The sequence below is a fragment of the Bactrocera tryoni genome, chromosome 3 (genome assembly GCF_016617805.1).
Source record: "Bactrocera tryoni isolate S06 chromosome 3, CSIRO_BtryS06_freeze2, whole genome shotgun sequence".
In the NCBI taxonomy this organism is placed as follows: Eukaryota; Metazoa; Arthropoda; class Insecta; order Diptera; family Tephritidae; genus Bactrocera; species Bactrocera tryoni.
In genome coordinates, this window is record NC_052501.1 from 36134148 (window position 1) to 36156826 (window position 22679).

At 35.0% G+C, this 22679-nt stretch overlaps 2 protein-coding genes across 11 annotated transcripts in view; one reads left to right on the forward strand and one right to left on the reverse strand.

The window, feature by feature from the left end:
- LOC120770281 (pyruvate dehydrogenase (acetyl-transferring) kinase, mitochondrial) overlaps positions 1-17481 on the forward strand; it is a 38205-nt gene extending 20724 nt beyond the window's left edge. For 6 of the 7 annotated variants that reach the window (XM_040097600.1, XM_040097601.1, XM_040097602.1 and 3 more), the window contains 6 exons: positions 6290-6497; positions 6981-7171; positions 7866-8215; positions 8278-8502; positions 9156-9254; positions 16388-17481. In XM_040097600.1, the coding sequence (XP_039953534.1) occupies positions 6290-6497; positions 6981-7171; positions 7866-8215; positions 8278-8502; positions 9156-9254; positions 16388-16453 (1139 nt within the window). In that variant the 3' untranslated portion in view covers positions 16454-17481. Of the gene's footprint in view, positions 1-6289; positions 6498-6980; positions 7172-7865; positions 8216-8277; positions 8503-9155; positions 9255-11201; positions 11260-16387 lie in introns of all 7 variants that reach the window. The other variant, XM_040097607.1, reaches the window with a different exon arrangement.
- Positions 17482-19965: 2484 nt separating this feature from the next.
- Positions 19966-22679, reverse strand: part of LOC120770163 (PTB domain-containing adapter protein ced-6) — a 28012-nt gene continuing 25298 nt past the window's right edge. For 3 of the 4 annotated variants that reach the window (XM_040097372.1, XM_040097370.1, XM_040097368.1), the window contains exon 7: positions 20140-21140. In XM_040097372.1, coding sequence (XP_039953306.1) covers positions 21081-21140 — 60 coding nt within the window. In that variant the 3' untranslated portion in view covers positions 20140-21080. Of the gene's footprint in view, positions 21141-22679 lie in introns of all 4 variants that reach the window. The other variant, XM_040097369.1, reaches the window with a different exon arrangement.

Here is a 22679-nt window from a genome sequence, read left to right on the forward strand (position 1 = left end):
TGGTCCACCTGTTCCTAACCTGCTGACATACGTACTTATTGTCCTTTTGCGTGGGAGCTCTTCAGACATGCGTGAAAACTATTTAGATGAGACAAATATTGCGTCAAATTTGTATATCCATATACATACATATGTACATATGTATATTTAGAAACAAATTTTACGGAATATTTGTACATACTCATATACATACATCCATCTATATGTGTTTTTATGTTGGAGTGTCGCGAAAATTTTTTCATTCCACTCATGTCTTTCCCACAATGTGAAAATTAAAAAAAATAATTTGGTGATGCTTTGAGAAAGGACGTGTGTAGGTCAGCCGTTCCGCGTGTATTAATGCATACCGTACCTACTTACGATTGTTTCTGGTTTAGTAACGCTAAATAATTTTAATTTTAGTTTTACATAACATGCACCTAACATGAAAAAGGTTTATTTTCGCTTTATTTGCATCGATATGTACATAAGTGTGTATGTATATGCATTCGTATAAAGTATGTATGTATTTAATAAGGTTTTTATTTTTGCCATTAGCACCTAGGAATGAAAAAAATGTACACACCTTCATCAAAAGCGGCTCACGGAGCAATAAGTCGGATAATACATATGTAAATAAGTAAAGGAAGCTACTCAGTTGTTTTCGATATGAATAATGCAAATATTGATCACGCCTAGTTTTTAATTTACATAAACAAAACATACAAACATATTTACAATAACTCGCCTATACTAAATAACTTTTAATTTTTCGAAATTCATTTTATTGGAAGATAATAGCAAATTATATAACTTCCCAGCTAATCTTACTAGAGTTAAGAGTAAACTGCTATACTCCCATATTTACAATAACTCGCCTATACTAAATAACTTTTAATTTTTCGAAATTCATTTTATTGGAAGATAATAGCAAATTATATAACTTCCCAGCTAATCTTACTAGAGTTAAGAGTAAACTGCTATACTCCCAGGTTCAGACAGGTTAGAAGTGCTTTATATACATATCTACATACATATGTAAGTGTACCCATCCATATTATAAGTAAACTGTTTTTAGAACATAACAATAGAGTTTGCGTACCAAGAATTTATAGTGCAGATTTATTGAAATTCTAAAAACACTGATAATTAAAATGCGTTTGTATATGTAAGTATGTATGTGTATAATTTCGCACCGGGCAAGTAGACTTCCACGTTTGCTATTGGCATAGTTGGCGGGGGCTTGTTCACCGGCACATTGCTGTTTTGTTAAAAATAACACAAAAAACATTTCTAGAATACTCATGTGGCCACTTACATATATAGTAAATAAGCAAAGTCCATCAATTGTTGTTTTATCTAGGCAAAATGCATACACGCGCCCGACTTCTCTAGTTTTTGTTTGTCTTTCTTGTTTTTTGTTTTGTTTCTTTTTTTTCTTCAGTGTCGGTGAGATCATACTTGTTATTGTTTTTATTCATCTATTTTATACTATATTTTATTGTTTCTGTTTTTATGATTTCCTTTTTGACCGACTTGGCCTCCAAAAAGTCATAATCAGTCGACGTCGTCGTCGTCGTCGTCGTCGTCGCCGCCGCCAATATGACTACGTCAATTCGCTTTATCGCTGTCGAGAGCTCTTAAGCATGTTGTCTGCAAAGCAAACTCGCCTGTCTGCTCTCGCACACATACATACATACGTACATACGTGCGATCGCCGAAAACAAACTCGATCATTTCAACAGACAGCCGCAAAAGTAGTTCGTGTGGCTCGCCCGTGTACATTCGCTCTCTGGAATAATCGATTTATCGCTGTTTGCAATGTGCAAACAGCGCTCGTTCGCTTAATGCTTAGAAGTAAGCTTGTGGCCCACTGTGCGAAATGATTTCATTACCTTTCTTCACATACATATGTACATATATGTATAAACAAACAAAATACATATGTACGTATGTATATCGAACTTAATTGAATTCGTAGATTGTAAACGTAACAGTAAAAGTCGAAATTAGCCGCAATACTCATTGCATCGCCTAGAAATGTTGCCTACAATTCACAATAATCGTCTGTTTCCGACGCAGTCGTCTGTTTCCATGTGGACCTAACAAACATATTGATGGCATGAGCCCACTCGTCCACTTGACTTACTTTATTTGAAGTGCTTTGAGGCAATCGTAAAACTCACTATCATAAATAAACAAAGCACTACAATATTTAATCGCCTTCATATGAGTTTATAAATGTACATATGTACATCGGTACATATGTACATAGGTATGTACACATGTACATATGATGCATGCGGCATATTGTGCCTAATTAAATTTTATAGCTAAATAAATATCTTTGCTCGGTTAAATTGCTAAGTATCGGCAATTTGACTTTTGTTTCTCAGCTTGCAAAAGCTTTTGTCGGTAGATTTGCCTCTTTTTTGCCTTTATTTACATACATACTTACATACATATATATATATATATACAGTCATGGTTAGAGAAATAGCACACTTTTCAAATAAATTATTTGAATTTGTTTTTAGTTTTATCAAATAAGTGCATCGCAAAATTTCTTACGTTTGTATACATAAGTTACGGGCAGCTGATGCCTTTATCACGCTAACGTTTTTGTTGTTACTCCTTACAATCGCAATCTAATGAAATTTGATTGGACAAGGAATTAGGACACATTTCGTTATTTGTGCAAATATTAATTTTTAATTAGCAAACGTAGAAAAAAGCAATATTTTAACTGTAGCTGTTAAATAAAATTAAAATATTAAAAAAAATCGTTGGAACTTCGCATTGTACTCTGGAAAATAAGATAATGGCTTTTGATCTACCAAAAAAGACAAAAATTCTATTCAAATTGCCAAAATTATGAATTGTTCGAAGAAAATGGTGCAAAGGTTAGGTTAGTTTAGGTTAGATGGCTGATCTAGAGAGATCGCACGTGGACTGCTATATGTAGTGCCTTGTGAAGCCATGGAAAAAATGAGCTTCTGTGTCCGAACTTATAAATTAGCAAAACGCTTAGAAGCCAATACAAATTTGCACAGGCGTTTAATTTCCATTCCCGCCAGTTCGGAAGGATGCGTGAAGTTATGAGCTCCAAAAATGGGATCCTAATTTGATAAAAAATAAAAAAAATGCTCGGAGCTCGTGCAGGTAAAACAAGGAAACGTGCTGATAGAGCCATCAAAAGATAAAGCAAGGCTGATCCTTTTAAACTTCCCGAAAGATTATGAATTTAGTTTATTAATGACTTGGGTTTAGCCTACCCAGCAGACTTGTACGAAGGTGTCTCAATGATGCTCAGTTGTTGGGACGAATTAGTATAAAAAATCATTGCTGTTTAACAGAAACATAAGAGCACGACTAAACTTTGCTAAAGAACTGAATTAAAGAGAACTTTGGATCGATGAAACAAAGGGGAATTGTATTGGAACCGATGAAAATCATTTGTACATCGTTCCAGGTGTTAAGGATATAACATCAAATACATCCAAAAACCGTTAAGTACGGCGGTAGTAGCGTGATGGTTTGGATACTGCCTTCTTGTTACGGCGTTGGACCATTGGTGAGGATAGATGGTAGATTGGATCGATTTCCACATCTCAACATTTTCAAAAATACTATGAAACCATTTGCGTTCGAATCGATGAATGTGAATTGGATTTTTAAAAATCTGATGAATTGGTCACTGCGGAAAGTATTGACGTCCTGAGCTGGCCAGCGCAAAGCCACAATGCAAACTCCATTGAAATGTAAGGAGCGATGGTAGGATGCCGATTGCTAAGATTCAGTTGGAAACTCAATATTTTTTTTATAAAGAACAAAAAAATGCTAATGAAAAAGAAAAATTTTTTTCTGTTAATATTATTAACAAACGTCGTTTTATTACATTCTTAAAGTGTGCTATTTCGCTGTCCATTACTGTACTCTGTGTACATACATGTATATGTATTTGTAAGCATTGTTTTAATTTTTAACTTTGCTCATTACTCATGTGCTTGAAATCTTGTTTACTTTTTATATTGCTGAACTTTGCATTTTTTATGTTTGCCTCGACCGGTTATTGACTTCATAAACTTGAAGAAATGCAAATAAATCGAGTTATAAAAACACTCATAAATATCTAGACACAATTCATACATATGTATGTACATATGTACATAACTCATATGAAAAAGAAAGTTCGTTATGTCACATGTTTTACTTCGGAATTGTTTCCAATTTTCTGAGAGTTTTATTCTCAGAACTCAAGAAAAATTTTTTATTATACCGCCATAAGTCATTCTGCTGATACATAAATTTGTTATACATAAGTGATCAACGCCACGATCTGAATCGATTTAGCCATGTCTGTCTGTCTGTCCGCCTGTATATACGCGAACTAGACCCTCAGTATTAGAGATCTCGGTCCGACATTTTACGTACGTGCTTTACTCCTCAAATAGCTGCTTATCTGAAGCAGCCGCTGATATCGGACCACTAAAGTATACACCCTGTCCAGAAAGTATCGGGATCTTCATTTCCCCCTCTCATCTCCCGCTTAGATGTCAGTCGACCTGACATAAATAGCTGCTTTAAATACACAGATTGACAGATTGCAGGACAGTTTTACCAACATGGGAAAAAAAATTTTACCTATCTTCCACATAAGCCGAAGATTCAAATGAAGAATTCCCGATACTTTCGGGACAGAGTGTAAAGCTGTCATTAAAATTGAACGATCAAATTCATGACTTTGTATTTTCACGAAATGTGACTAAGATTTTCGTCCAATGTGATGTGTCATCGTCCATATAGCTGGAAGGGAATGATGAGTAACTTGTTGAATTTGATTTTTATTCGTCGAGGAAGGGCAATTGCCTACTCAGTCCGAAGCTGCATCTGTTTGCAAGAGTTATTCTGCGTTGAATTTCGGGGCTGACGTTGTTGTTGGTGTTAATGCTGGCTCCAAGATAGACGATTTCAAAGTTATGACTGTCAACAGTGACGTGGGAGCCAAGTTGCGGGTGCGACGATTGTTTGCTTGATGGCAGGTGGTATTTCGTCTTGCCCTCGTTCACTGCCAGACCCATTTGCTTCGCTTCCTTATCCAGTCTGAAGAAAGCAGAACTAACGGTGCGGTTGTTAAGTCCAATGATATCAATATCATCGGCATACGCCAGCAGCTGTACACTCTTATAAATAGGAGATTGTAATTGTCTATTCAGATCTGCAGCTCGAACTATTTTCTCCAGCAGCAGATTGAAGAAGTCGCACGATAGAGAGTCGCTTTGTCTGAAACCTCGTTTGGTATCGAACGGCTCGGAGAGGTCATTCCCGATCCTGACGGAGCTTTTGGTATTGCTCAACGTCAGCTTACACAGCCTTATTAGTTGTGCGAGGAAATCAAGTTCAGACATCATGGTATAGAGGCAGCCCCTTTTCGTGCTGTCAAAAGCAGCTTTGAAATCGACGAAGAAGTTGTGTGTGTTGATCCTCTTTGCACGGATCTTTTTCAAGATTTGAATGGTGAAAATCTGGTCGTTTGTAGATTTTTCAGCTCTAAAGCCACACTGATAAGGTCCAATCAGTTTGTTCACGCTCTATATATGTAACTTTATATGCGATGTGGAGGAGGCTTATCCCACGGCAGTTGGCGCAGATTGCAGAGTCTGCCTTTTTGTGGATTGGGCAGAGCACACTTAAATTCCAAACGTCGGACATACTTTCGTCCGACCATATTCTACAAAGAAGCGGATGCATGCTCCTGATCAGTTCTTCGCCGCCGTAATGTTTTCCAATGCGGATTTAATGTAATGTGTATATTATAATTTGTGTTAACTGTATAATTGCAAAAACTGTGAAGCATTTCATATATTGTACAAACTAAAATGAAGCCTCAAAATTAGAAAACAATTGGGAACCATTAAATACTTATCACGGGGAGTAAATTGCCAATTTTCTAGAGTTGAAAGTGGTACTTCAAAGCCGGCAAATAAAACTAAGAGAGCGTTATCGAGCAGTGAGAAAAGCTATATCGGATTTTATACCTTTTTGGCTGTTGGCCGTAAACTACAGCTGCTGCCCCAAATTTTGGATAATTTTCGAGCTCATTGCCATGCTTCCTTAGATGCCTTAAATTTTTGAGAAGTTCATGAGAAGAGCAATAACACTTGTTGATAATCATTATTTTTTATTTTTTATTGTCTCAATTGATATTTTTCATAGATTTATTTAGTTTACTTTCTAACCTAGAAAATCTTTAATTTAACAATAAACACTTACAATTTAAGTTTCTCTCTACTTATTCTCCTTCGTACAGGTCAAAATGCATGCGAGAAGAAATCCTTTATATTCCTGCGTAAAGAGCTGCCCGTGCGTCTGGCGAATATCATGAAAGAGATCGCGTTGCTGCCCGACCATTTGCTAAACACCCAATCAGTGAGCCAGGTGAGCTCATGGTACGTGCAAAGCTTCGAGGAGGTGCTGGAGTTTGAAAAGGCAGAACCGACGCATAGTAACTTGGAAAAGTAAGTACTGCAATAAGAATCACTGCTCCGATCGCAGCTCTCTTTCTTGCTTAATTAACGCAGGTTAAGAGTAGCTCATTGATTTATACATACATATTTACATACATGGTATGTGGGTGTGTGTGATCACTTTATGCTTGACTTGGCTTGAAGGCGCAATAAGCTGCATCGGGTTAGCATTTTCGCATGTTTTATGACTAACTTATTATACAATGCGACATGCCGGCAAAAATTACGCAATGCTAAGTTAATTATGCCCGGCATAATAAATCCTTCATAGACATCTAAGTTTTACTGTTTGCACTTAGCTGTCGCACGCGCAAATGGTTATATGTGAGTCTATGAGCGCATTTACCATTTAGAATATTTATTGTATTGTATCTATGTATGTATGTAGACATGTTGTGTAAATAGCCATTTACTTCGGCCTATAATAAAATTGAGATATGGTTTTAATTAGTTCCATTATCGCTTCCATATCAGGTTTTGCAACACTTTGGTGCACATACGCAATAGGCACAGTGATGTGGTGCAAACAATGGCTCAAGGCGTCATCGAAATGAAGGAGCATCAGGGCGGCCCCGTTGATTGCGGCATGGAATCGTCGATACAATACTTCCTCGATCGTTTATACATGTCACGCATTAGCATACGAATGCTAATCAATCAGCACAGTGAGTAAAACTTTATAATTTTTTATAATTTTATACCCTGAACGGGGAAGTTTAAGTTTGCTACGAAGTTTGCAACAACCAGAAGGAAACGTTGAAATCGAGCTGAGTCGATTCTTGTCTTGTTGATTAATTTTTTTTTTTTTTTTTGTTTTTGCGTTTTTGTTGTATATGCGTATGCGTTTTGTTATTCAAAGTAGACCTATTCCCGCGACAGTCAGGCTTACGTAAACGGAACCAGAGCGCACAATAGAACTTAGATCGCGATGATATCTAACTAACCGGAACGGACCCGGATTCGCATTCCTCCAAATTACTTCAGGAATGTTTTCTACCGCCACAACAACAGCAACGAGCTGAGTCGATTTAGTCATGTCCGTCTGTATATTCGTCAACTAGTCCCTCAGTTATTTGGATATCAATCTGAAATTTTGCACACGTCCTTTTCATCCTGCTGATGCTCATACTCTAGCTTTTTATTTGACAATTTGGCATAGATTACTCGCCAAGGCAGCAATATAATCTTCGAAGAAATTGTTCAGATCGCTGTCTTACAAACTGTCCGATCAAAATGTAGTTCTTGTTCGGAACCTTTGTATTTACGAAGCTATAATACTTCGGTGCAGTCGAAGTGAACGCTTTTTTCTGTTTTTTCTTTTGTGAATTTATTGAAATTCTTGTTCTTTTCTGCTCACAGCTATACTATTTGGCCAGTTCCCCAACGAGCAGGGTCGTCATATTGGCTGCTTGGATCCGGCCTGTCAGATCTCATCGGTGGTAAGAGATGCTTATGAAAACGCACGCTTTCTCTGCGATCAATACTATCTGATCAGTCCGGAATTGGAAATCACTGAGCATAATCCACACGACAAAGCAAATAATCCCATACGCACTGTTTATGTGCCCTCGCATTTATACCACATGCTTTTCGAGCTGTTTAAGAATTCCATGCGTGCTGTTGTGGAAAATAACGATCAGGATAAATGTGAAAAGCTGCCACCCATTAAGGTGCTCATAGCGGAGGGAAAAGAGGATATATGTGTGAAGGTATAACAACGAGGTTTTGTTCAATTTGTAAAATATTCATACGTTTTTATATGCTTTTGCAGATCTCAGACCAAGGTGGCGGCATTCCACGTTCACAAACCGATCAGTTGTTCAAATACATGTACAGCACTGCGCCACAGCCATCAAAATCCGATCTACATACAGTGCCATTAGCTGGATATGGCTATGGCCTGCCCATTTCGCGCTTATATGCACGCTATTTCCATGGTGATATTGTGTTGTTGTCATGCGAAGGATATGGCACCGATGCGATTATTTATATGAAGGTACGAGTATTACAATTTTTATGTATGTGGTACAAAGAACTGTGGGAATATACAAATTAAAGAGGTATCGCACTGTAGAAGATCAGCGAACCTAATATTAAGCTATGGCATATCACAAAAAAAATCTTAAAAATTGTTTCTCATACTTCGAAGAGTGGTGAAACGAACAAACAACTGTTGTAAATATCCTATCTCTTATAATCAAATAGCGCTAGAAAAAGCGAGAGTTTTATCACATTTGAAGTACCCACATACTCACCTGCTTTAAAGTCAACTGGATAAGCTAGTAACTGCTCACACAAATAATTTTATCCTGTACAGGGTATATTAAGTTTGTCACGATGTTTGTAAAATTTAAAAGGAAATATATATGTATATATATATGTATATATATATGTATATATATATTATGTACATATGTATATAATATATAGAACGCTGAGTCAGAATCATCTTGTATGAACACTTTTTTATTTGAGAAGATATTAAAGTTTTTTCTTGTTTTTTGTTTTGTAGAGAGTTACCTTAAGCTTTATCTAAACTGGCTATTTTATTTTAATATTGAATTACATTTCAAATTTCAATTACTGTATAATGGATGGCGGAAAATCTTAACTGAATAATTCCACTCAATTTACTCTTTTATATTACAGGCACTATCAGATGAAGCTAACGAGCTCCTGCCCATTTTCAACAAGACGAGCTCGAAATTTTATCGCGCCACCGTGCCCACTGGCGATTGGTCTAATCAGGTAAAACATCCGAAAAAGAAAACAAATGAATTGGATGCACTTGCTGCGTAATGAATGATTGTGTGATATGGAGCGTCCAAATATATGTGCCTCTACCATCTCCCCCAATCATTTTGTTTTGTTGAAATATCCCGCGGTTCCTCATCTGCAAAAAATTAAATCCAAATCAACCTGCTCCCGCACTAAACGAAACTATTTCAATGTTGTAGGGACGAATTTTAAACATAACTTCTAGAATTGTTATTACATAAATTTATTTTTAACTGTACATATGTACTTCTAAAGGCAACATATTATGTAGCGATTGTTTAATTTTGGGACTTTTAATATTATTGCTAATATACCCAGGCTTTTAAAATCAAAAATGTATATAAAGTACTCGGTTAGTTATAGCTCGCAATTACCGTTTACACAACAAATCTTAAAATATATTTTGTTGCGCTTACAGATATACATACTATATATATATATTTATAAACGATTACATATTGTGTTTAATTTTGAAAAATTTATTTACAATTCGAAATTATATAGTTAAATTAGCAAGTTTATCTTTGAACCTTCCTTGCTCACTTAGTAAAACAAATTAATGTTATATGTTCGATAATAATAGATGCATATGGTTATTTGTGTATGTTTCTTTTATATATCTATGTATTGTCGTTGACTTTTGATTTGTATGTAGTTAGTTTTGATAAAAAAAAAGAATTTATATTAGGTTCACATTCCAAAATTTATATTATTAAAAAATGTAATAAATAAGACGACAATCGATTAGCTTTCTACTTCGGGACTTTTGACCGCGAAAGCATCTTACACGTGTTTAATGTGCTACCGACTGATTGAGCATTTAAATGCAGTTATTGATAGACATTATCAACAGACATAACGAACAATAATTATTTTCCCAACAAGTGACAGAGCTATGAGTATACATTTATCAGTTTGCGGGCGTTTGTTTTTTTGTGGCGAAATTCATAGTGATGAGGATCAGCTCAGTATAAATATATAAATTAGAAGCTTAGTTTGTGTGTATTTTAAGTATATGCAATATATATAGTTGTTGAATTATAATTACACTAGTTTACTGTCATCCTGCGACTGTGGTGGTGGAGGCTGTTTCTTGCTATTTTGTGTTGCAAAAATCGAAATCGTCAAGTGGTGTATGGATCAAACCACCACCATTTACCTAATTGACCAAAAAGCTACACGCGAAGGAAAATTTTTGGACTCAAATTCGTAATCAGCACGCCTAAAACACCCCACAGACCTCTCAGCATATCAGTTGCAAATATTTCCTTCAGATTTGTTGAGTAGTGTTATTTACACTAATGAACGGCTTTCAGAAACGTAGCTTTAATGTCTGTACTGCGCATGCAGTGTAAAACTTGATTTGTAGGTTAAGTATATTCACGAGACACAACTAAATGCTAAAAGCATGCATTAAATGTAAATTTAAAACTAAAACAAACAAAAACTATTTTTACTAAGCCAAATTGTTTACGTTTTGCATACATATATATGTATATTTGAAATATTTATGATTTTATATTTTTTATTTAAGCGAAATTATTAAGATTTATCTACTATTTTACTATTATTACTATTTATTACGACGTGAACATATGAATGCCTGCACACATCCAGGTATCTTTAACAAATGTAATTGAGTTGAAAAAAATAAACGAAAACATTTATTTAAACAAAACGCTGTTTATTTATTTTACTTTTATAGTTTTTGCTAATAATTGCTAATTAAACCCGTTTGCTTTCAAGGTGTGTATCTTTGTTTTTTTGTTATTGTAGAAATATTTGTTGCAGTTTTTGGTGTTTCCCAGTTCTTCATTTGTTGGTGTATTTGCCCGTGTTGTTCGCTTATGCTTTGTATTTTTTCAAGTTTGGAAATTTCTTTACATATTTACATATTTTTTATATTATATATTTCAGAATTTTTCCAACCGTTGGCGTTATATATATAGTCTCTTCACGTCCAAAAACAATTAGCGTATGTTTTATTCTAAAATGCTTGACTCATTTAAATTGGTTTTTATTTATGACGAAAGGTATTTTAAAGCGTTCACACAATACTATCATTCACTTATAAAGCGCATGTGATTTTTATTAAACAAATTAAACAAACAAATCTATTATTAATTATTTATACATATATTTGTTTAAATTATAAAGTGGGAAGAAATCTCCATTTCAAACGAAATTATTATAGCCATAATTTTTATCAGACTTGAAGTTGAAATTATAGCAACACTGAACAAACCCAGGGAAATACTTTTAGGTGTCGCAAAACTTTGTATTAAGGCATGTTGCGTAAGAATTCAATATACATAATTCGAAGAAATCAATCAATAATTTATTCATTTATTTTACTGCTCATAAAGTCATTAGTATATATAACTTCGCTAAAATATTCATATAAAAATCAAACTAACTCAAATACAAGGTGCTTTCCAAAGTACACAGGACTTAAACAAAAAAATAGAATAAATGGTTTTTTGGCAAAATCAATTTATTTTATTCAAAATAGTCTCTTTCTGTTTCAATAAGCTTTTTGCACGGTCCAAAAGCATGTCGAACGAGTGTTTTAGCTCGTTGGCCGGTATGGCCGCCAGTATGTCGGTGCAAGCCTTTTGAATGGCCTCTACGTCTGCATAACGCTTTCCTCTCATGGGCAAATGCATTTTTCCGAAAAGGAAAAAGTCGCACGGTGCCATATCAGGTGAATACGGGGAGTGGTTAATGGTTAAAATGTGATTTTTGGTCAAATAATCGGTCACAAGCGTCGATCGATATGAGCAATTTTTGGTCGTCAGTCAATTTTGTGCGGAACAAACCGTGCACACACCTTTCGTAAGCCCAAATGTTCAGTCAAAATGCGATAAATCGATGTTTTGGAGATGTTCAATTCCATTTCCATGAATTTCAATGATGATTTCGGCTGATTTGTAATGAATTCACGCACAGTTTCGATGGAATTTCCGATGATCACGGATTTTGATTCGCCCACATGTTGATCGTCATTTATGTCCTCACGACCACTTTGAAAACGTTGAAACCACTCGTGCACTCTGCTACTGGATAGGCAATTATCGCCATAAATTTGTTTCATCAATTGAAACGTTTCGATGAAAGTTTTACCAATTTCAAAACAAAATTTAATGCTGGCCCTTTGTTCGAAGCTCATTTTCGCACCGATAACACAAACATAATCACACTTAAATATATATAACTTCACTTTCAAAAAAACTAAAAGAAAAACTCAAAAATTAGCAGCTGATGAAGTGTGTATCTTTAACCCTCCTACCAATCTGAAAACAAACAAGAAAAAACGTTAACTTCGGCTGCACCGAAGCAAATATACCCTTCATAGATGCATTTCTTTTGTAATTTTTTCGGAGATTATGTTATTACCTTAAGCAGTAATAATTAGGTACAAGGATACACTTTTATTAGTTAGAGATTATCTCCGAATTTCCTTATAATATCCAACACATTGCCGATATATGAAGTAAAAAGTCAACCAGATCTTTGAAAATCCTGATGGAAAAATGGGTGTCAAAGTCAACCATAGACTAAGTCCACATATTCGGCATTTGGGGTCTTGATGGGACGTAGATGCTATATCTTAAGGGCACTTACAAACTTTTCTTTCGATAACTTCATTGACTTTCGATTTGTATACTGTAAAATGAAGGAAATATATGGCATTTTTCACCCATTTACACGTTGTAGGATTGGTGAAGTACTTTCTGATACGGATGATTTCACATGAAGGTGGACGGTGTCTTATTTTTTACCATATTTTTGTGAAATTTAATAATTCTGACACACGTATACTTGTTACGTAAATTATTGCGATTGGAATTTAAGGGGGTATTCTACTCTAGAAGCATGAATTTCAGGTAATTTTTAAAGTGGCGTAAAAAAAAGGCAATTAATATTTTTACTATCCATTTTTTTATGGTGTTTTTATTGATATCTTTAGAATACAGAAAAAAAAATTTACAAAAAAATATTAAAAATTAAAATAATTAGGGGGGGGGGAGAGACAGTTGTAAAACAAAATGGCGCATCCTGGTGACATTGATCCTGACTCTCCTGGTGGTCTGAAAAAAAAATCAAAAGAAATTCTTAATCAGTAAGGATGCTGTTATAGTCCCTATTTCAGAGAACACGAAAAAATTATTTTTTACGCTTTTTGTTTTGAAATTCCTGAATTTTTTTAAAATATTAAAAACAAAAATTTTGCTGGTAGGAACGATAAAGGATTATATAAAGGAGGTTCACACAAAATTTCAAGTAAATCGGTTATATAGAACTTGAGATAATGCCGGTACCGTGTGGAAAAAAGTAGCTTCGAGAAAAACGCGTTTAAAAAATTCGATACCACCGAACCGGGCTAGGTACTGCGTCACTAAAGTAACTGTAGCTCTTAAAATAATTTTAAATTTTAAAAATCCTTTGGAGGATATGTTCTTAAGGGTGTAAACTTTAAATATAAGGAAAAAAATCGAATTTTTCAAAATTCTAGAGTAGAATACCCCCTTCAGTGTGCATATGAAACATCGCAAAGGTTCTATCGAGCGTATTGTGTGAAAGATTAAAGACCACCGTCTACAAAATGATTGGACCTTATTAGTGTGGCTTTAAGACTGGAAAATCAGCAATTGATCAAATATTCACCATCTACCAAATCTTGAAAAAGACCCGTGAAAAAAGGATCGACACACACCACCTATTCGTCGATTTTAAAGGGGCTTTTGACAGCACGAAAAAAAGCTGCCTTTATGCACGAAGTCTGAATTTGGTATCTCCGCAAAAATAATACGGTTGTGCAAACTGACGTTGATCAGCACCAAAAGCTCCGTCATGAACGGATGAACATGTCGTCCGGGGGAAGCAGAATAAGAGGAAGACCTCTACTTCATTGGAAAGACTTGGTGGCGATGGATACATTTAATAGCTTTCAACTTAACCAGGGTGTTGGCGTGGTTATAGTCCGATTTCACACATTCTATCATTCAAAAGAGGTGCCACAAATATTTATCCTGAGCAAATTTGGTTCAAATAGTTATAATGGTTTATCAGACATTATTATTAAAAATATTAGGGGGCGGGCCATACCCACATTTTAATAATTGTTGAAATAAGTATGACTTAGTTGACCAATCTACGGTATGTGTGTTATTATAATCTGTGCATTCTATTAATTTTACAATATATTTGTGAGTTATGGTGATATAACACATGAAATACCACAATAATACTGTAACAATATTATATTATATTTCTGAACTGTTCCTTGTTCTCTGTAGGTTATCAGTCCGTACCAGCTTGTTGCCTTTTATATTTCGGGTTTTGGCAACACTAGTGTTGCAATCGTGCAACTCATATACATATAGAACATTTTCGTACGATTATTTTTTACAACTTTCAACGTGAATTATCTCAGGAATAGTGCATCTATAAACTTAATTAAATTTTTGACTAGAAGACGACTTCCTTGAAGATTGTTCAAAATCAGTTGTTGTTCCTGAAACTATTGATGCAGTGCGCAAAGTGATATCGCACGAAGGTCGCGTGACCTATCGTGAGATTGAGACAACTGGGTCAAACCACGTCAAGTGGTCCATGAAGATTTCGCAAAATCACCGATTTTGAAAACTAGCAGTTCATTAGGATAGATGCATACCCTGTGATATAAATATTTCGTTAAAGTTCATTTTTTTGTTATTGCAGGTTGAAATTTAGAGCATGATAAAATTGTAAAGTTATTTTCATATAAACTACTGGAGATAAATCGATGAAATTTTGTGAAGTTCGTGCTATATTATAGATATTTTTTCACGGTCCAATTGTTTAATTAATAATATTTTACATAATTTTTTATTAAACAATTGAAATTTTTCATGTGTTCTTCACTCCAAAAAAAACTGAAAAGTATGTGACACAACGCGGAAAATATTCCCCTTTAATAATGTGCAAAAAAATGTTTGTTCATTTATATCATTCCAAAGATATTGAATTTTTTGTCCCCCTACCGCTCTTAAAACGTACGGCACATTGATCGTTGCGCAGTGCGCTTGTAAGCTCCCGACATCTGCGCCGCAAGAAAAGCATAAGCGCATTGCGCAGCGAACATTTTTTTTGACTTCACAAAATTTCATCGATTTATATCGATCGATTTATTTTACGCTGTTTTTCTAAAAAAGATTAGTGATTTTGGAAGCAATCGTGTTTTTACTTTTCTTCGGCCCAAATGATAAATAAAATAAAATTTCAAAATAGTTTTCATTGATCCTTCCGATATTCCAACGATGTCAATAAGAGCTCTGACGATTTTTAAGCAACAATTCCTTTATTTTATTGACGTGTTGTCCATCAGTTGATGTTGATGTAGCGGTTCGTAGTCAGCGCGTTCTCGGCCCTCTTTGACTAATTTTTAACAATCAAAAACACTTGCAGGCAACAAACAATTATCGGCACCAGAAACAAAATTTAATGGAACTTCTTTATTGAATAACTTCACTCATCGTAAAAATCGCCGAATCCACTTTATCTACTTCAGAAAGACAAGCGTAATCACTAGTGTTTGACTATTTTGATGTGAAATTTGGCGGAGATGTCACTGGCAGTCATACCAAACTAGACAAAATAAATATTTCGACGTGTTTTTTTCGAAAATTCAAAAGTGTTTAATACTAATAGTCCAGTCATTATAGTAAGTTCACCTCGGAATTCGATATACCCATTTATATGTCTGTCTACAAGTATTTACAGACATATAAATGGGTATATCGATTTCCGAGATTCTTACATAATTTAAGCTTAAATGACTGGACTATAATAGATATTTTATTGCTGCGGATGTACTGATGATTCACATTATCTAGACACAATGTTCCGTCTAACTTTACGCCCTGATAGATTTTGCCAAACTGATTTCAAAAACTGTTTTTTCGGAGCTCATTAGTAACGCGCATACATAAATACACATGCTCATTCAATTATATACATACTTACAACTTTATATATACATATATACATATATTGTTTTACTTATTTCGATAAAAATATCTTAATGTCGAGGTGCATAAATATTTTGCTTTAATTTCTAGAGCTCTGACATGAATGCACGGCAGTTGAATGCTTCGGCACCGAAGCGCTACAATGACATGTTATAGAATGAACCTACGAGGGACTCGGCAGTTGAGCAAAGTAAGCTAACGGTAGCAGTTGCAGATCCAGCAAATCTATTGATATCACAAGCTCAGGCGCATTTGTTGAACGATAAGGAATGAAGCGCAATGGAATAGATGAAAGGGTTGTTGTACAAGGAAGTGTAAACCAATTTTCGGATTAATCAATTGACGTAACGCAATCAGCACAAGACCTTTAACTTATCAAAAGGGCGAGCATATACATACATATGTAAATTAATCACGGCGTTATTCAGGAAATATTGAAAATGGTTTTCTAACGGATAACGGAAATTTTGCGACAAGTAGTAACTCAAAACCCTAAAAAGAGAAAAAAAAATTAAAAATTATGAAAATTTTGCAATAAGTAGTAAGTGAGCAAGCATTGTAACTAATCAAGCTGAGCTGATTATGTAACAAGTATCCGTAGTAAAAAGTGAAAAGGCGCACGTGCGAATAAAAAATACAATTAATTAAAGCAAACTCAAGTAAAAATATCATGCACAAGTTGGAGAGGTTTGTAGGTTCGTAATTTAGAATTATGTCATTGCGCTAAAAGTCGCCGGCGTTTGATGAAAAGCGCACTCGGAATTTGCCTTTGTGCGCAAACAGTCAGTCGCGGCGATGATTTCTATTGCACATACATACATATACATAAATGCATATATACATTTACAAGTCGTAGAATTATGTAAGCAAACACATTTTCAAACGCATAAATTATTAGCAAAAACATTCCCCTCAAAAGTCCATAAACATTTATTTACTTGGCACTTTAAGCTCACAGCCATTTGCACTTTTATTCGTATTTTTAATGTGTAAGCGAACGAAGAAGATACTCGTATCCGATACTTTAGGTTAGGTATAAGAAGTTACCACGATTGTTAAGTTTAACACTTAGTCTTAACAGAGCATTTGTTTAAACCGTAATGAGTTATAAATTAAGTTTTATAAAGATATATGTTAATGATGGATACCGAAGACGGAAAGAAATAAAATTGTTTGATATGGAATATGATTTTTTTCTAGAGCTGATGGAAAACAAGCTTCTGCTGAGATGGCTGACCTTTGAAACTCAAAATTTTTAATTGGTTTTACAAAAGAAGAAAATAGTTTTTTGTCATACACGAATCCATTTTTATTGCATAAAAGAATTTCCTTGATTTTGATTCAAAGTTTGAATAGCGATTGTATATAATAGTGGTCCGAACTGAACATTTTTTCGGAGCAACGGTACACGTTGGGCATATTCTAAGCCAAACTTCCAGGTGGCACCTTGTCAGAAAAAAGTTGTCTTTCCAAAAAATTGACTTTGATCGTTCAGTTTGTATGACAACTATAAGCTATAGTGGTTCGTTTTGAATAATTTCTTCGGAGATTGTACCGTTGCTTTGAACAATAATTTGTGCTGAATTTCGTGAAGAGATCTCGTCAAATAAAAGGGTTTTCCATTCAATGATATGATTTACATGAAGACCATAATGATGATTTAGGGGTCCGATATCAGCAATTTTGACAAATAAGCAGGGAGAAAAGGACGGACATATGCAAAATTTCAGATCGATATCTCATAAACTCAGGGACTGTATGTACATACAGACAGATGGGCATTGCTTAATCGACTCAGCCCGTCACTGTAATCATTTTTATTTAAAGGGCGATCCATTTTGATGTTCCCTACTTTTCAAAGAAAAACACAGAAACTTCATATTTAATAGGTTGTTAATTATCATTCGAAAGAACATTCTATTGCATTTATTTTTTAAAGATTATCTCTTTCAAATGTTGGCCGCCACTACGTTTCAGATGGTCCACCCATTGAGTCCAATTTTCGATAACTGGCGAATGACACGCGCAATGTTTTTCTCCAAGGCCTGTATCGAAGCAGGATTGTCCTCATATACTTTAGAATTTACATGTCCACACAGGAAGAAGTCTAACGGTGTGATATATGACGTCTTGGTGCCCAATCGACCGGCCCAAAACGTGAAATTATCTGCTCACCGAAGTGTTCTCTCAATAAATCCATTGATTGATGCCATATGTGGGAAGTGGCAGCGTCTTGTTGATACCAAAAGTCGCTCTCACCGGTATCATTTTTGAAGAAACATGGATCGTTGATTCCACCGACCCACAAACCACACCAATTCGCTAATTTTTTCTGGATGAAATGGCAGCTCTTGAATCTCTTAAGGTTGCTTTTCGTCCCAAATGCGGCAATTTGCTTGTTTACATAACCATTGAGCCAAAAATAGGCCTCATCGCTGAACAAAATCGGGCTCGAAAACGTCGGATCTTCTTGGAACTTGCCAAGAGCCCATAGAGAGAAATGATGTCCCTTGGGAAGGTCGAGCGGCTTCAGTTCTTGGACAAGCTGTATTTTGTACGCCTTCAATTTAAGTCATTCAACACGTCAGTCCGAGTTGCTGCGAACGGCGCCGAATCGACTCGCGGTCGTTCTTCGTGCACTCTTTAGCTGCGGCTGTTATATTTCTGCATTCTGGACGTGGTCTATTCGGTCGAGTATTATCTTATTGGAATCTTAGGTTTCAATAGGGTGATGGTGTTGCAAATAGTAAGCTCAGTAGGGCAATTATGTTGACCTTAAGTTGAGCGAAGCGCATGTAATAAAGTTGAACGATTTGTAAACATTGTTTAGGCGTAAGTTTTTTCATGATGAACTGCCAATATTGAGCAAAAAAAAATGACAGCTTGACATGACTCGCACGTGATCTGTCAAGAAAAGGCTATTGAAAAAAGCACCGCTACTTGGAAATAAGTTAACTAGAGAATAAGAGAGTTTTGATCCGTTACTTATTTTGCAGTGCATTTGACAGAAAAATTCATAGACGTATGGAACAGAAAGGGCCGCAGGCTCGTGAGAGTTTGACAGGTCGTTTCGTTTATGACGTACGCGTAACCATCTCAGCTCAAAGCGATTTCGAGAAAACATCCAAAAAGCGAAGCCTGTTAGTAGAGAAAACTTTCTTGTACGCCTAAGAATTTAAGTGATTTATTGTATTTATATTAATTGCTGCGTTATTATAATTGTTTTAAGTGTTTTATTTAAGCTGAATTGCCTTGCTATTATGTAAACACTAGTTTATATTTTAATTTTAGTTGTAGGGCTTGCATAATAAATTCAACTGATTTGCTTGTCTCACGGAACAGTTTTGTAAATTTCTTTTATTGTTGTAGTAGATAAGTAGAACAAACAGAAATATTGATAAAAGTATCAATAAAAACTTCCCAGCTGATAGAAAAAGTAAAAAAAATAAAAGCATTTTCCACAATTTATTGTTTTTTATTTCTTTATTTATATACTTCGCTAGTAAATAACGTACAACGTACAAAATAATAATAATAATAATCACCATCTACATCATTATCATTACAATAAACATAATTATTAGCAAACATCGAAATCAACTAATTATCCTCAATTTCATACTCATTATATAACAAAGCATTTTGTATAAACATTATTTATGGTAGACGTGTGTGGGTGTGCGTGCATGTGTTCAATTTCAACTGTTAACATTTTTAACATACAGACAAAGCACATATTTTCAATTATTTTACATAAACTTTTAAAATATTCGTAATAATTGTGATCATTACTATCATAAGGATTATAACCGTTACTTTATATAGTTACACATACATATGTATATATGTGTGTGCGTGGGTGAGTGTTTTGGTTAAGGAGCGATAGATACCTACCAAATATTAATATTGTACATGTACGAGTATACGAGGGGGCGGGTGGGTGCTATCACTTTTAATCCTTGGAGAAATTTTACTTTAACAGCGAATCTTCATAATTAACGAATTCATCATCATCACCATAATCAATAATCATAATTTGATAATAATCGCAGTAAAATAATTAAATCAATAGATTCGATACATATACATACATACATATATACCTATATAATATTTATATTTATAAAAAACGTAATAAATAAAATAATTTTATACACATCATTTATCATAGTATTTATGGGGTCATCATTAGCGGAGCATTAAGGAGCGCAAAAAATACACCTTAACTCGTAGGAAAACTGTTGGACTTAAGCCGCCGCTAAGTGGTTCAATTACAGAAAGAGAGGAGAAAACACAAACAAATACTTGCAAATAGGAAATAATACAGTTATTTAAAGGAAGCACGAATTTAGTTGAAATTTCCGACTGAATCTACACAATATACAGGCAGATCGCTTGGGCAGCCCGCGTATATGCGCTCTATATGCGTGCATCACTGTAAGGCCGTGCGCTCACAAGCGTTAATTAATCTTACATAATATTTATCTAATGCATCCGTATATACACAAAATCTATAACTGTTTTTATGTGTGTGTGTGTGTGTGTGTGTAAGTAAATGTATACAAATATTCGATGCAAACATATTACAGTTTTAAGCATTTGTATCGTTTCGGCATTGAAAATACTTGGTATGCCTCCAAATGGACGCCTTGGCGTCGTGCCTTGCAGATATGCGATCATATTAGTTATTCTAACGGTTCATTTGGAGTTGGAAGCATTTGTTGGAGCGTTCACGTAATCAATATAAAGAGGCTTCGACGACGCTCCGAATGACGCGACCGGCTTACTTTCGCAATGGATCCAAACTCTCCAACGTGAAGTCATCTACACTCATCATCTTGCTCTGAAAGTAATATAAATGAGGTATACTATGTAGTGCAAACGTTTTATGTTTCAATAAAAGCTTATCAAACTATTTCAAACTAAGAGATAGTAATCATAACATTAAATGAGGCATTCGAAAAATAATTAAATTAACATCGGCATTATTTTTTTATTCTGTAATCCATAAAATCGTAATTAATAATAATTTTTAAATTTTTAATTTCAACTACGGAAACTACAACAACTACTCCAAATTATTCAAAAGGGGATAATTAAACATTAAAAAAAATTGTTTTAGAAAATTTATTTTTATTTCTCTCATTTTGAAGACGAGCTCGCACAAAGCTATCATCTTCATTACTTTAAAGCTGTGGCCTGTAAACAAACATATTCAAACGATTTATACAGGGTGGGCCATCTAACGTTTTAAATCTGAATTATCTATATTTCGACATTGGAAACGTCAAATACCATTCTGAAAGTGACAGATATTCAGTAAAAAGACTAAAATTTACGAAATGGGTCGCTATTCACCAGAAGAAAACTGGGAAACATTGAAAACTTGAAAAAGAAACCGAGGTTGGTCAATTTTACCGAAAAATCATCTTTTCGGACGAGGCTCATTTCCACCTCGATGGTTACGTTAACATGCAGAATTGTCGCATTCAGGGCACAGAAAACCCGCACGTAATCGTTGAGAAGCCAATGCACCCAGCACGAATCACGGTATGGTGCGGATTTTGGTCTGGTGGAATCATCGGCCCATTTTGGCGATGTGAATTGGCCTCCCAGAAGCTGCGATTTAACTCCGTTGGACTATTTTCTGTAGGGAGCTGTTAAAGATAAATGTTACGCCAACCATCCAGAAACAATTCAAGATCTAAAGTACGAGATTCAAGCTGCTGTAGCTACCATAAGGCCTGAAAACATCGAGAAAGTACTCCAAAATGGGGTGGATCGGATAAACTACTGTAAACTCAGCCGTGGTGGTCATTTGTCCGAAATTGTTTTCCACAAATAAATTTCATAAAACAACCTTTTAAATAAATGTTAGACCTTTAAAAAATATTAAGCCTTTTTTTTTATTGACTCTTTAAATTTAAAATTTTATATGGCCCACCCGTTATTTTATCGAAGTTATCAGACTAATAAAGGGTGATCCATTTCGTGGTTCCCTACTTTTTTGAAGAAAAAACACGGAATCTTCAAATAGGAAATCTTTACTATCATTCGAAAGAACATTCTTTGACATATATTTTTTGAAGATTATCTCTTTCAAATGTAGGCCGCCGCTACGTCTCAGATGGTCCATACGTTGAGTCCAATTTTCAACCATTTCGATTAGTAACTGTTGAATGACACGCGTGAATGATGTGCGTGATGGCCTGAATCGAAGCCGTATAGACTTCAGACTTTACATATTCCCACAGGAAAAAGTCTAACGGTGTGATATCACACGTTTCACGTTATCGCTGAACAAAATTTGGCACGAAAATGTCGGATCTTCTTGGAGCTTTGCAAGAGCCCATAGAGTAAAGCCATGTCGCTTGGGATAGTC